The sequence below is a fragment of the Struthio camelus genome, chromosome 7, assembly GCF_040807025.1.
Source record: "Struthio camelus isolate bStrCam1 chromosome 7, bStrCam1.hap1, whole genome shotgun sequence".
Classification (NCBI taxonomy): domain Eukaryota; kingdom Metazoa; phylum Chordata; class Aves; order Struthioniformes; family Struthionidae; genus Struthio; species Struthio camelus.
The window spans coordinates 21,703,198-21,719,213 of record NC_090948.1 but is presented as its reverse complement, the minus strand read 5'-3'; the positions used below and the strand labels follow the sequence as shown (position 1 = coordinate 21,719,213).

Sequence of the window (16,016 nt, the reverse complement as noted above, 5' to 3'; positions counted from 1 at the left end):
AAGAGATCTCCCATGTAAGCAATGCCGCCAGCCCAACGCCCTGTTGTTTGAGGGGCATAGCCTATGAGGGTGCAGGACAGGATAAGAAAAAGGAAGCAATAACAGACACTATGCAATAATGAGGAAAAAAATAAAATCCCTTCTCCCCAAGTAGATTCTTGTGTATCAAACAGAATGCTGTTGCAGTAAGTTATGGCAAAATCTTGTCTACTGTTGTAATTGAGAGCCTTCCAGCACAGTCTGTTTTTCTTGCACTGCCTGATACTATGTCAAGAGGAACGTACAACAGACATTTGCAGTCCTGCCTGGTTAGACAGCAAGAAAGAGACCCCAAACACACAGGTAAAAAGCATACTGCCTCCAGCAGCAGTATTCAGCTGCAAGGGACAAACATGCCCCACATTATCCATTCCATGTAACTGTAATTATGTTAGGCTACCTCTTTTTTTTTTTTTTTTTTAATCTACTGTATCAGCAGCCCCACCACTGTGGGGAAACAGATAACGATAAGAAAGAGAAAGCTAATCCATGCAGGAGAAACTGGCTGTGAAATGAAAGCATGACCGGTCAGTGCATTCGCACAGTTTTTACCCCAGCCACCTCTGTCTCCTCCTTGCTTCCAGGAACTCGGTCTTGAGGTACGGGGAGACAGGTGTCAAGACACTCACCCTGGTTCATCTTTCTCAGTCCTCTTATCTTACACTGCTAGTGATGCAACAGCTTTCTCCTCTGCAGATCCTGCCACCCAGAACCACCCCCAAAATATATTACCTTCAAATCTATGCACAAGGAAGGGCCTCCCTCCTCTCAGATACAATCAGAACTGAACGGAAGCAAATACAATTACTCCTGGACTGCAGCACAGAACCTAACCCTAAATGTATTCTGGAGCTACCAAGCTAGTCCACAGAAAGTCTTAACGCAGGAGCTACACTGATCAAAAGTCTTCCATTAAAGTTATGCCGATAATTACATTTTCAGCCTAACAAAATTTCACCCTAATTTCTTTCCATGGAAACTTATTTGGCTTTTAGCTTAAAAGAATAGATATCTGGAGACTAAAGTTTTTCAAATTGGGAAAGTGCACTTGTATATCTAAAAGAAATTATATCCAGTTACTGCATGCCTCTTTTCTATATATTCTGGGCTCTTCTGTGTGACAGCTTCTCCCATGAGCTATAACAACCAGAAAACCACATCAAACTGGGAGATCACACAGAACTGTAAGTGACATAGTCCAGGCAGGGAGCCCCATCCAAACAGAAAAGCAAGGGGCATGACGCACCTCAACTACTCTTTTCATGAGATACCACAGCAACAGCATTTCCAAAACAAAAAACCATGAGGCAGTCTGTGCAATCCTGTTTCTTTTTAGAGAACGTGACTAGTGTGTCAGAATGCTTAGAAGTGAAGTGAGCCTTGCAGTTCAGTTATCATTAATGACAACTGATGGGAATGGGATGATGTTAGGCACAAAGTACAAGGAAACGCTGGCCTACCTGGGGCAATTTCAAACAGATGTTTCCCTGGTTCATCAGGATTAGGTGGCAGCTCGTTCACCTGATTGCCTTGCAGTGGAATGAAACCCTGTAAGGGACACAAACACCAGTGAAGGCGGAAAGGCCACGAGAAGGACAAGGAAGGAAAATAAATACAATAGGCTTTTTGCAAATTTAAGCCCTGCTCTCCCACTGAGTCCTTTTCCTTTCCAGCCCCACCAAGCAAGAAAAGACTCAGCTGGTCATGCACGTCTCACCTCTCCTTTCCCTCATACTGGGCACTTCTGATCTATCCTCTGTAGCAGTTATATTCTAAGCATGCATAGGTGATTCTCCTTGGTTCCCATAGTCAAACATCCCTATTAAAGTTTCATCTGAGGTCGCATCTCCTCTTCTTTTACCTTTTGATTTCTCAATTCTGCTTTTAGCTTGCAAGCCATATGAGGTGGCTGAAGATGTACTTCTAGATCTCTGTTTAGGTGTCCGAAAAAAATGCCCTGCGCTCCAGAGATTCTCAGTACTCAGAAGCTCCCAGGGAGATACCTGAAGAGAACAACTGATTCAGATTTGCAAGGCAACAGGGCTGCCTGGTAATCCAAGGGATTATAGTTTTCCTAACTGCCAGAATTCAGATTCAATTTCACTTTGAGCCCAAATGTAATCAGCATAATGTATTTCAAATTCCGGATTTTTTCCATAGTCAATCTGCGGAATAACATCTTCACTGAAATTGAGCAAAAATCATCTATGGAGAAATTGAGATAAAAAGAACCTAGGAAGGTCTTGTCCAGTAATAGGAATGGAGCAAAAGAGACTATTTGGACACCACTGTTTCTTTACTTTCTTAGTTTCCTCTTTGATGTTCTGAAGAATTTTCAGCTAACATTCTTTAGGACCTACATTCAATACAAAAGGCAGAAGGCCATAAGACTTGTGACGCTCAACAGTCAAGCCAAAAGGAGAGTAAGAAGCAATTCCCATTCCCACACTAAACTGCCCTGGAATGGCAGCTAGATTAACAACTGAAACAACACAATATTGCTAGTAAACACATACAAACTATCTTCTCCTGAACCATTTTGGCAACAACCAAATTCAAGAGACATGAGAGCATCATAACAGTGGTAATCAAAATCAGTCCCAGTTATGCTCCTTGTCAGCTTCCAGATCTGTATTACTAAGTAATACAATTACAGTGTCTCACGAGAGACACAATCCAGGGCTACAACTCATAGAACGCAACCTATAATATGACCTTTGCAATCTTCTTCATAGAGCAGAGAAGCCAGTAATTTTATTTTTCATTATATCTGTTAGGGCATAATTTCCCTTTGCCCCTTAGTAAAACATCTTCTGTATGGAGGCTTTATTTAGAGAAATTACTGTAATAAGTCACAGAGCCAGCTAGTATTAAATGTAAATGAATTAAGCTTTTACTCTTTTCTTTGAGCATGGAACACTCAAACTATTATGTATAAATTAGCAAAGCAGTAACACTTGAGCTGGAAAATATTTTCAGCTGGGAAATAAGCTCTGATTCATGAAGTCTGCAAGTTGCAATTCTCATTCTGACAACCCAACCTATTAAAGTGACTTGCAGCTTTGAAAGGATCTGCTTACTGCAGTTTGATAGCTGCACAAGTACTTCAAATTTGCTCCTGACAAAATACGATAGGATGCAGCCTGTCATGTCACTACAGGCAAAACAGCCCCTTTCCATGGTTTGCTATCACTCAGTGGGTTCAGGCTATAGAGCTTCATTTAGTTCCTCTTGACAAGCCAGATCAACATAATTCTAAAGCAGAGAATCTCTGTGCATTAAATAAATAATCCAGAGCTCATGAAATTCTGCTCCAGTTAATCACATCGCTTAGGCCACTGCAGAGTTTACATGGTAGGAACACAATGGACCCTGAATTTGGGTAGTCTTAGCCTACAGAACAACAAAAATACTTCTTTATACTCATCAGATCTACACCATTACCCCCGTGTTGACACTTTTAAGAAGTCAGGAAATAAAAGCTCCACAAACAAAATTACCATGGCTCCACTGTGTGTATGCTGAATGTTTTACAGTGCACGGTATTCCTGTTCCTTCTGCGGAACAAGAGCAAAAATGATCAAGAAAGCAGAAAAACATACATTCTCAGTCAGATTTTGTGCTGGGGCTGTCACTTTAGATATCTTTGAATTCGCTTTGAGAAAACGCTGAAATCATTATCTTGATTTTGTTTCCTTATGCTTAAAAAGAGAAAACTAAAAATCTTGTGCCTAGCGTAAAAACCAAAGATGGGTTGGTTTCTTTTGAACCTTACTGTGAAGTTCTTTATGACACATTTGACAAATAAGCATCTGAAAGAAAAGGAAAATTTTGCTAAACAGAACATCGGCTACAGAGACTACTCAGATGACAGCCTGAGCCATTCAGCCAAACTCCATAAGGGGCCAGAGACAGCAACTCATGGCTCTATCAGCATCCTGAAAGATTCAGGTGATACCATCAATTGCTACCATGGCTGAACTGCTTTCTCCCAGAAAGAGAGAAGATAGCATAAGGCTAGAGGCAGTGAGAGGGTCAGAATTTTTTGTTTTGTCTTTAAGAAAGCTTCTTCATGAGAAATAGAACCTGAAGTGGTTTAGTGTTAATATTGCACACATTAGACGTTCAAAACTTTGCTGCTTTCAGACATCTATGGAACACTCCTGGGGAAGATGGCTTCACACACAGAAAAAGAATCAAAGTTGCACAACTCAAACCAGAAGGGAATTCCGTATAGCCTATGACAAGAACGCCAAGAAGTCATGAAAAGGACCCCAAAAATCAAAAGGTTAGTTAAAGAAAAGGTCTCAAGGTAGTTCTAATTTTGGTGTTTTTGCATTCCCAGCTTTAATTGCATATTGTCAGGTCATTATCTTATCAATAAAAGCTAGAAATGTACATGCAGCAATGAAAACTAATACAATATCAGTGGATTCCATCCAGCAGATCAGACTTTCAGAACCCTAGGTATCACTTGAAAGCTGGTAACTGTTGTTTTCTGTCAGAACAGGTAATCCCCTTAAATTTAAATTGGTCTTCAAAATAAAGCAGCTATTAACACTTGGTAAAAAGGAATACTGTTAAGCAGACAGCAATTCTAGCTCTCTTCCTTTAAGGTACAACAGTCCACTCTTAAAAGGTCTCTAAAGAGAACTAGATAATCTCAGAATGGGTACTCCTTGTACGTCAAGGCAAAACAGAAACTAGGCCTTCCTCGCCCAGTAGTACAAAGTAAAAAAGTGAGCATAAACCCTGTTTGTAAACCGATATTTAAACCTCACATTTGTAATCAAGTAGAACTCAGGACTCTAAATCAAGTCATGTTTCTTCGTTTCATAAAAATGAACTCTTGCTTCTGTGGAGGGCTCCCTCCCCCAGCATGAGTCAGTAAGCTTAGTAAATAAATATAGCCAGTTCACAAATACTCTGGGCAAAGACCAAGGATATACAAGCCAGTTTTTTGCTATTTAATGGCATGAAATAGCGAAGATGTAGAGTGCTACCTGCAGATCAGGAGATTCAAAGTTTATTTACAGAATACAGCAGGAGCCAGTGAATAATTTCTTTTAAAATTGACTTTAAAAAAAGCGCTGTCAAACTAAAGCTTTTTGTAAAGCTCATCTTTCTGCAGGAAATTAAAGTCACTGACAAAGCCAAAGGATCAGACCAAAACCTGCACTGCAGTATGAGATTCAGGAGTGGTAGTCAGCTTTCCTCAGGTTACTATTCTCCTCTGTGAAAGCCAGAGGAACAGACTTTCATTATGCTTGATACAACATATGATGTGATGTCACCTGCCCTCCTTCAGTAAGAGATGCTTGGTACACCAGGGCAAAGAAGCTTACTCTAGGAGAGATTATAGAGCCATAGATTACCTGAACTAACACCCTAAAGCAAAGCACTTCCTTTTTAATCCTCTGCAGAAGATATTGATTTCATATACTCTGTAGAAAGCTCTCATGGAGATGACTTATTTCCTCTTCCTATTTCATCCAGCTTTGAGGAAGTGGCAGAGAAGAGCAAGCTCTCTCTGTAGCAGAGATCATTTAAAAAAAAAATTCATTTCATATGAATTTCACATTATCATAGCTACTTCCCCCTTATGAGTATGCACCTCATACGGCACTGCTAATAAAGTTGTAGCAAGCTGGTCTGGTAGCATGAAAACTGAAACGATTACAGAAAGAGGAGAAACAAAAGAAAGAATGATTTTTCAGAAAGGAAAATTGAGGGATGCTGACTGTACCTGTGAAAAATAAGAAAAGAAAAATAAAAGCAGCTAGTTATTTAGAGAACTTAATCTTCATTTTCACCTCAACTTCCATAAATAGTTAGAAAAAAAGCTGTAGACTGAGGCAATTTTAGTCTTCAGTGCATACCCCTGCCCCTCACATACAAGAAACTCACTTGAATCGATGACATTTTTAAACCCTCCTGAGCAGTTTGGAATTGAGCAAAGCCTACAACATAGGCCTATCTCCGAAAAGTACTTTCAGGTCACAGCTATGGGGGGGGGTGTGGGTGTGCATACACACACAAAGCTTTTCAGATCAGCTTCTTGTGCATTTCTCTCTACACACTTCAGTGAACCGCATGGAGCTCTTCTATCATACCATACCAATCAGGAGACAATGCCCTTATACAGGGTAAGGGAGTACCTAGCTCACAGCTGTCTGATCTCTCTGGCAAACTGTAAAGCACTCTGTAAATAAACAGAACTGAAAAGGTACCAAAAACAATCTGTCTTAGCAAGGAGGGTGTATCAAATCTGACAGCTACTGTCACTGGTAGGAAGACATTACTAAATTTAAATAGATGATGTGTTCTTGCCCAGCAGTCACTCACACTGCACTTGCAACCTTGCTTTGGAGGTAAATTAATAATGGATTAAATAAGTTCAAATTCCTCAGGTACTAACTTGATATATGCCAAAACATGCCCCAGAAATAAACCTCAGTTCATGACTAAGTTATTCCTCCCTTGGGTTTTGGGAGCCATCCCTGAGAAGACAGACTGTTCAAGGGACAGGCAATACGTTATAGGGCTTCCAGTAAGCCAGAGGTTCAAATCCAATTTTTGCTAACAGCATCACCTCACGCTCTTTAGGAGCCTCGGTGCTTTGAGGGAGAGCCTTAAGAGGACAAGTGTCCATACCTTAGAGACATTACTGAAGTTGTCTTCCTTAACAGAACCAACTGAGAAGCCCTGACTTGTACCAGGCTCCTTGTGGAACTGCTATCTGGTAACAAATGCAGTGACATGGGACACACGTAGAGAAATCTGTCGTTTGTCTGAACCCTTCAACGTGTTTGGCTGCAGAACACCAAATCTTAAGTCTTATACCCTTACTTTTAACACAGCACCCTAGTCACTGCTACAAATGCTTACAAACGTAAGAAAAAAAGTGGGGCTCTACTCTGCCCTCAGGTATGCGTTTTGGAATCCCAGGCCAAGGATGAGGCTAAATTGACTACATCAGCATCTTGAATTTGCTAAACGTGGAACAAAACTTCCGCAGCAGCTTTAAGCCAATGAATTATCCCAGATCCTGAACTCCAAGGATCAAATAGCTCATACTAACCCAGGACCTTGACCCAAATTTACACCAGTTCAGAACTAGAGATTATGGACTAGTTCACATGACACCTCCTCCATCCTCAAGTGATGCATTTTTGCAAGAGCTGAGGAAGAAGTGGCCAAACATAGCGCTTATCTGTTATTGCAAGTCACCTTTCCCCTGAGGGTAGATAGGTAAAACATTTCTCCATAAAAGCATGCATGTGAAAGAGCCTATAGATCAAACAACCTATAATCTACTTTCCTTTTCAAAACTAGTAATGTAGCATACATGAAGAAACACTCTACACTGGGACACTCATAGCAAGAAGTATACACACACCTACACTGAAGTATTTTGGTATGCAGTTCTGGACAGCTGTGGCTTTGCAAAAAACTACCATGCTAATGAACAAGTTTCACTGTGATTTCTGGATCAGCAGTTGTTACAACTTCCAAATCAGCTTTGCTCCCCTTGCCTGAAACTTGACCTAGATGACAACGGAGGAGGCTAACCAGGAAAAGATTAGACTAAGAGATACTCTGCAAACATCTTCGCTTTGTGCGGCATGGAGGGAGAAGACTTACCATCAATTTAGCTTCAGTCTCAGTGAAAGAGATGGAAGTTGAATTGCCTCATATTTACTGCAGACTAAGGATAGACACATAGCTCAACTGAAGTCAGCTGTAGTCTTACACCCTCAGATCAGGGACAGTAAGCAGAATGACAAAGAAAGCTTTCCTGTATGTCTGTGAAGAACTTCCCCCAAAGTTACACAAGCACAAACCTGTAGAAGAGCTCCTTTGCATGTGTTGTTTGTTGTTGTTTTACTGGACACTCAGTAAAAGCTGTATGGCAGTACTGGCACTTTGGATCACAAGGCAGATCTGCTGTGCCATAGGACTTACCTGACTACAAGTTCGCTGGGTTATATCAAGCTAATAACTAAGTTGTCCGTGCCCCAATTCCTTCATCTATAAAATACTGATAAAGCTACCACTTTACTTACTAGTTACTTACTACTGGTAACTACCACTCCTTCCACAAAAGGAAATTCAGTCTTAAGAGTTAGTTCAAGATCTTTGGGAGGTAGGTGGAGAGGAGAGCTGTATAAGTAACAGGATTTTTTTTTTTTTTTTAAAGGGTAAGTTGCATCTGTAAATTGTATTTGAGACAGAAGGGTGAAAAAACTGTTGTATCTAAAGCCATCACAGCAGATGTACTCTGCATGTTTCCAGCCAAGATGTGTCAGAACAGACACACGGGTGCCAGTGGTTGAGGAAAGACTACTGCATATTTTAAAGGAGGAAATCCACTTGAGAAGTGCTGAGGACAACAGAATTCTGTTCAATCTCTCTCTCTTGCTCCATAGGAACCTTAATACTAGCCTTCCTCCTGGCAGTGTCATTTTAGCAACTGCCAGTAAGAGCTATGAATCAGACACAAGGACAGCATCAACAAGGTGTAACAACTGAGCATGGGTGCACTCAGTTTCAAGAAAAGTTAAGTTACCTCACCTGATGTCATCATATAAGACCAGGCACATCAGCTACTAGGATCTGGTAACATCCTGGTATTTGTTGAATTACTTGCTATGCAACCATTTCTCCATCCCAAGTGCTAGGAAAGAGGTCTGCTCTTAGACCACTGGAAAAGTTTAAGGAGCTGGCATGTCTGAGCTTCAGCAGAATCTGAAAACACTGTAAGTAAAACAGACTAACATGAATCCCTGCAATACACCTAAGTTTAAATATCATCATGTAATCAGACAGCAACTAGGAAGATCCTTTAGGCTATTTGCTTTACAGTGCCTTTGATGATGCAATTGCAACAAGGAGAAAATAGCTTGGATATGTCAGCTACAGCAGGACAGTGGCACAGAATTTGGCATGAGTTACCCAGTTGACCAAGAACTCTGAATCTCTTGCAGGTTTGGACAGCCTATGAGAAAGTTTGTGCTGCTATGGTTTTCAGGCCATTTTTTCCAGGGCCAGTTCAAGTCTTCTTATTCTTACTGCAATTATATAGTCCAAAACAGTATAGATATAGTCATACAGAAAGACAGATGAATGAACATATCCATTTTATGGAGCTCTATAAGCTTCAGAGTATGATTCACAGATTCTACCGACAAGAAACGCTCAGAAAATTTGTGGATAGTCAGAAAAGACAGAGACCTGTCAACACACACCCATCCCTTCGGGGGAAGACATATCTATGCCAAAGCATCCAGCTACCCCCAAGCATTACCTTATCAGCTAGTTAATTCCTGTTACCAATCTCAATAGGCATCTCCAGGAATTCCATATAATGAATAATAATATTCACCACATTATATAGTGCATTATGATCCTCCACATGTTACACAGGCAGCTGCCTTGCTACTCCTACTTCTCCTTTTGGGTTTTCCGTTATGGAGGCTTTAATGGAGAGATCATATTGTTGCTATCTCTGCCCAGCGACTAAAAGAGAGGTGGCCCTAACCCTGTTAGGACCTCTAGACAGTGGTGCAGAACAGAGTGTCAGGGCTCAGCTCCTGTCCCCTATCAGGGGAAAGGTAAGACTGAGGAAGAATAGTCTAGCAAGGAACTCCAGCAAAATCAAACCAAGAGGTTTATCTAGGATGGCTGTGAGTTTTAAAATGAAGGGGAAAAAAAAAAAGAAGTCAAAAGAATAGGTTTAAAAATCAAACAAAAAAACCCCCAAACTTTCAACATCCCCTGCCCCAAAGTCCTATTGTCTTGTGTTTTGATTTTTGGTTCACTGAGAATAGAAGACAGGCTGAAGGGAATCCAGAAGTATAACAAGAAAAGAATGGAAATATAGGATGAGAAGAAAGAATTAAAACTAAACAAACACACACACACAAACACATTGTTCTAAAAATGCTATGGAAATAGCATAATATTATCCTCTCTAGAATGCAGTGGCTGGAGCACACTGTAGAAGACTGTGCTGTTCTCTGGAGTGCACAATTCAAGCCCACTGCAGATGCTCTTAAGCCCTTTATCCATACACAGCCAATACTGGAAGAAAGATTAATGAATTAGCTGCAGAGTGGCTTCTCTTCCCCTTGAGATCAGTGAGACTTATACTACCTCCTGCCCTGGGAGCAGAACCAAACCCAGAGTTACTTTAAAAACCCACAGATATTGACAGCATTATTAGGAATATCAAGAGGGCTTTGCAGGTCAGTCCTCCTTTTCCCTCTTCCTCAAGGAAGCACCTGAGGAAATAGTCAAGCAAAGCAGGACCTGCGAGTTCACCCTCCAGTAGGGAAGTCAGTCTGGTGCAGCAGACTGTGCAGCTGCAATTACAAGCACACACACAGTGCATCAAGCAGTGATGAAGACGACCACAGAACCCCCTTCACTCTAGGATAGGCCACTTCAAAAGCATGCCATTCTCCAAGTTCCTTCTTTTCAGCATTATTTCCAACGGAAGAACGTCATTAATTCCTTCTAAGACTCTGGAAGCACAGGTTTCCATAAAAGTAGACAATGTAACATCCACGAACAAAGACATGTTGTTTAGGGTTTCTCTCTTGAATTGTTACGCCAGCATCCCACAAACCTCATTCAGCTTTGTCAGGTAAACAGTGACAGTATGACTCTCTTCCAGAGTATGTACAAATAATGAAGTAGGCAGAGAAAAAAAAAAAATCAGTATAAAGTTCAGTTATTGATGTAGGTCTTGTACTCAAGCTTGCAGACCATGCTCAGTCTTGAAAACAGTAAGATTTAAAGAAGCATGAATATCTTTAGGGCTGAAGGAAATTATGGAAAAATATAAACTGATGAAAATCTCTACATAACCTAAAACAAATAAAAAATGCCAAGGACAAAACTGTTCATTCTAGGTCATAGGAGTCTGCTTGGGTCATTGTCCCTTCCTTCCATGGCATCTAAACGAAAGCTAACAGTTCCATATGCATGCAGCCCTTTGCTTAAGTTAGATGCAAATCCTATTTCTGTGACTGTTTAAGAGTGGTCAGCAACATGGTCCTGTATCATCCCATACAAAGTGACATCCCCAATGAAAAACTTAAGGCAACACATTTACTGTTGATAGAAGAAAAAAAAAAATATTTTCCCCTTATCTATTCCCCCCCCCCCCAAACAAAATTCGCACGTGCATGACACCCGAAATGAAGAGCTTAGTGCAGTACAAATGACATACAAAGGTGCAATTGCTGCAGAAGTTTCAGAGGATAAAAGGCTAACACTGCTAGGACTGTTAAAAATAAGTCTTTATTCAGTAGCAACAACTTGTTCAATGTTACACAAATACAAAACACCCGCCAGGCAAAGCCTAATTAGCCAAGTAAGCTATTAAAATATGATATTGCTGTACTGCTCTTTTCATCAGCTGCATATTAAATAGGAAATTGAGAAGGTCTCCACTTTGATGTTCCAAACCCCCTGATACGACTCCTCTCCTTTAAGGAAACACCTCTACCTCTGATTCTCAGTTCTTTACAGCCATATTCCCCCAGCGCAAGACAACTATCAGTGTACAGCAAGCAACAAAAGCTGGAGCAGGGAACTTAATTCTCAGTATAGTAAAGTCCCCTGTAGAACCCTTAATTGAATTTTTGGCTTTAGCAAAGAGCTTTGCAGCATCTTTGGAAACACTAAGTAGGAGTTCAGTTTTACATTGGTCCAAGCTTCTCCTTTCAAAGGCCTACTCTTCAAGTGAGCCTTAAGGAAGCTCTTCTCACCCAGGGTACTTTTTAGTGCCCTTATTGACTGCTGCTGAATCTTTTTCCTCCTCACAAGACATCACAGTCTTGATACAGCTTCCTGTCTGAACACTCCGAAAGACACTATAAACTAAGGTCTCGGTGACTCAACTATTCTTAGACTTGTCGTCCCCGACGAAATTCCAGTTGGTCTTCGAGGTAAGATCTCCTACTTTAGTAACTGAAGCAGGCATTGGCTTCTTCTCACTTCTGACACTGCAAAACCTACTGAGCCAGAAGACAGCGTTCTGGAGTCTTGTCCTTTGCCCTGACTGCTAAAACCCATCTGTCAGACTTACACGAGCCCGCTGAAGACCAGATGTAAAGGTGGCAGATGTCATATTTGCTAATGAGGGCCTTGTCTGGCCTCCAAACCTTGACGTTTGGAGCTTGAGCTTTGGAACCCAGCAGGAAAGGGTCCAGTGCAATAGTCCCATATACAGCTGCAGACAACTGCTCCCATCTGAAAAGCTGAATCTAAATAGATTAGGGACAGCATGAAGAGGAGGTAGCCAGCATGAGTGTGCAGGTCCACCCCTTAAGCAGGGCTGTGACACAATTTAACAACCAAAAGTTAACCTGGGAGTAAAGATGGAATTATTTGAAGGCAGGAAGAGAGCAAGGAGCACAGGGAAGAAGGCAGAAGTGCAGGTGTAAGCTGAAGCCTGATGGTTTGCAGTGATACAGAGAATCCAACTCCAAGAGAGGGCTCAGGGATTGTACCCTCTGCTGTATGGTCAGCATAACTGCCACAGAAGAGTTTTCTGTACAGGAAGCCCTTGTGATCCGGGAACCATACACCCTGGCACAGATAAGTGCTGTCTTGCAGTCCAGTTATAGAGTTCCAGTCCCAGAAAGGGATGGGGAGGGGAGCCAAAACAACAACAACCACCAACCACACACACAAACTTTTCAACATTCCTCATGACTACCTGAGGCAGCTCCCCCGCTCAGTGTTCATCCCTATGAACCACAGGGCAGAAGTGCCCAGCTCTCCCTATACCCTGCATACAGAGACCAAGCGCTTGGCTTAAAGCTCCAAAATCCAGCTCTTGGCTCAGGATTAAGTTAAGCAACAGCAGGTTACATCATAAGGTTCAAGTCTCTCCAGTCTCCATGTAATGAGGCTAGCCTCTTTGTAATGAGGAGTCAAATCTCTGACAAGGTAAATACAAGAGGTAAGATGCTGCCAACATCCTCATGCATCCACCATGCACGCTTCAGGCTCACAGGGGAAAATACATTTCAGTTCTCGCTGTACAGGGAGATTTATGTGTAACAGTTAAGCACATATCTGTAGCAAGCAGTTTAATAATAGGCTATAATGAGTGTGTGGATGCTGATGGTATTACACAGGCTGTCTGTCGCTCTGTGGTGCCTGCACTGACTCAACAGGAGGAACAGCACAGGGACATTGTCTGGCTCATTCAATTATGTTCCTTCTCTTCAAGGACTCTAGTTAGAGGCCTGACAGACGAAACAATGACTGCATGAAATATGCTGCCTAATATACTATGGCAACCAAGAAAGCACTTGGCTCAAATACCACAAAAATCCTCTATAGCCATGTTGAAGAACTTGAATATGAAGTTCTTCGTCTCTTGTAAGCCTTACCCCAGGTCTGTAGTCCCCCCAGTGCTGTAGATATAGAAGGATCAGAGGAACGCAACGTTTCGCTGAATTTAGTGCCAAGTTGAGACTAACACTTTCTATGCCCTCAGCTTCTCATTTACCCTTGGTCCAGAGCACTCTCTTCTCACTAGAGGCCTGTTTTAAGAGAAACGCATTGAATTTTAAGAAACGGATATTAGCCCAGCAACACACAAAAAGGGGCCTGTGAAGCTGAACTCAAAAATCCCTCCAAGAAGCACAGCATTTACCTGAGGGAAACTGGACAGTTCGCATCTGCCAGCATTTCAAGTTAAAGCACCTTCAACAGAGACTCTTGAAAACCTTTGCAGTGATGCAGCAGTGGAAATTCTCAGCTGTAGCTCCTTTGCAATAGGCACTGCACAAACAACCAAAGGGAACATCGAAGGAGGATTCAGACCAAGACAGGCAAATAAACTATCTCCTTCCCATTCTGACATGTAATTTAAGAAATATTTTAGCCTTCAACCACTGGAGCGCTTGCTGTATATCAGAAACTACCGTTTTCAGAAAATTACATCTTAATATGTTAGTTCAGTTAGTGAAGTCCTTTCCCCAGATTTTTAATTAGTTGTCTATAAGCATGGAGGAGGGAAGGTGCAGAAATATACCTGCCCTGGCCCTTCTGTTGGTTTTCTCTGCACGCACATGCAATCCTGGCTACACAACCCAGCCTAATGGGCAGGGGAAATTCCACAGTAATATCAGCACAGCTCTTTGAGTGGAGTCAAAGCCTTGTATTTCAAGTTCATTCACATACCTGTAACCAATTACAATCCATACTGTCTAGTAAAAAAGCCAGCAAGTCCTATAAGCAACCAGCAGAGAGACATGAAGCTGCAAAAGCATTGTCTGACCTGTTGTTCTTCACCTTGCTGTGTGAAATCTCTAGCACTGCACATAACCAGCGGGAGGACAGAGAACTACTTTTTTTTTTTTTTTGCAGTGATCTTTATGGCTGCTGGAGAATTTAAAACTTTAAAGTCAGCTCAACAATATTCACTACAAGGCCATACATATCTTACTGTAGATCAATAAAAAGCAATACATTGCATCTTCTGCCATATTCAGAGTATATTTACCGAACAAAACTCTTCACAATGGGAAGACTCATCTGCTCCAAACGCTTTCTTGTCAGAGTCTTCTGATTCTCTGTGTTTTAGAAAACAGTAAACACGCTCTACCTCTTCGCACAGCCTGCTTTCTTTTTTTTTTCCTTCTCACATCAGAGCAGCAGCAGCAACATACTGCAGGAGCACTTTGGGAAAGGGGCTGTCATTTCCTATGCCTGCAGAGCGCCCAGCCTAACGAACTAATTGGTTTCTGCATTTTACCACAGTGCACATACTAAATGATAGGTCTTAAATCCTAGTCAGACAGATATAACAGAGAAGAAAGGAATGAAGAACTAAATGTGATTTGTGTGTGCTGGTTCAGCCAGTCTCAGAAAACAAGCAATTATTTTCCCCTTATGTATGACAGGTGGGGAACTGAAGCACAGAAAAGTCAAGAGACTTCCCTTTGGTCTCAAACTCTGCCACTAGAGCAGAGCCAGAAATAGAGCCTAGCGATCCTAACTACAGATAAGAGCCCATCTCTCAAATCAGTCATTTTGCAAAACGAAGACTGCTTCAGTTCAAGCTTCTCATCAGCTCCCTGCATGCTGCCTTTCAAAGGAATACATAGTATTTCCAGGACCATTTATTTAGTGATCAGCTGTCCTATTAAACCATTAAGATATCTTGGGTCTGTACATTTCACATAAGGAGTCAAACAAGGATAAATCAGCACCACACTAGCACATGCAGTTTACTCTGCTTTACAGGTAGGCAGTCAACCTTCTCCTCAACTAGTTCAAGGCCTGCAGAGATTTGCAAGAGAGAAATCCTATGTTTTAAACTGCTATGAACTGAACCACGAAGAGCCAAAACCTATTTTCCTGGAGCTGTCATCTCAACCTGAGAGGGGCTCAGCCCAGGTGGTATTTAGGAGCCTTCAAAAAAGGCAGAACATAAGAGGGAGTTTTATGTAAACATGTACATACATACACACAATCATACTCCTATGCTACAGGAAGTCATTCCTGCCTGTGTTTCTATTAGAAACAGCATGATTTATAAAAGCTTGAAACAAGAGTGATTTGTTAGCAGCTGCTTGTACAAAAATCATATAATTTTTTTGGTTTTTTACGCCATTTTGCGGTATAGCATTCACCTGTCAAGATTAAGGCTTTCACATACAGAGAACTGTTAATGAAGGCTACAGACTGCTGTCAAAAGCTTCATGAGAGTTGGGATACATGCCAGACTGGCATCTGTAAGAGCAGCAGCATCCCTACAGTAGTCTGCCCCAATCAGCAAGAGACAGAGGGAGCTATATACAAAGCCATCCAACTATTTCTAGGAGTGAAGTACAAAGAAAAGCATACAGTAGTACCAAATAATCCCAGAAAGCTGTAGAGCTTGGGCTCAGGAGCTCCAAGCTCTATTCGGACATGTAAGCAGATAGGGTGGCTCTTGCAGCATGGGA

General features: G+C 41.6%; 1 protein-coding gene across 14 annotated transcripts in view; it reads right to left on the bottom strand.

Annotated features, from left to right (window-relative positions):
- Nucleotides 1-16,016, bottom strand: part of ARHGAP22 (Rho GTPase activating protein 22) — a 176,562-nt gene that overhangs the window by 125,778 nt on the left and 34,768 nt on the right. For 9 of the 14 annotated variants that reach the window (XM_068950169.1, XM_068950167.1, XM_009677857.2 and 6 more), the window contains one exon: nt 1,500-1,587. The exons of the other annotated variants lie outside the window; for them this stretch is intronic. In XM_068950169.1, the coding sequence (XP_068806270.1) occupies nt 1,500-1,587 (88 nt within the window). The remainder of the gene's footprint in view (nt 1-1,499; nt 1,588-16,016) is intronic. 14 annotated transcript variants of the gene reach the window in all.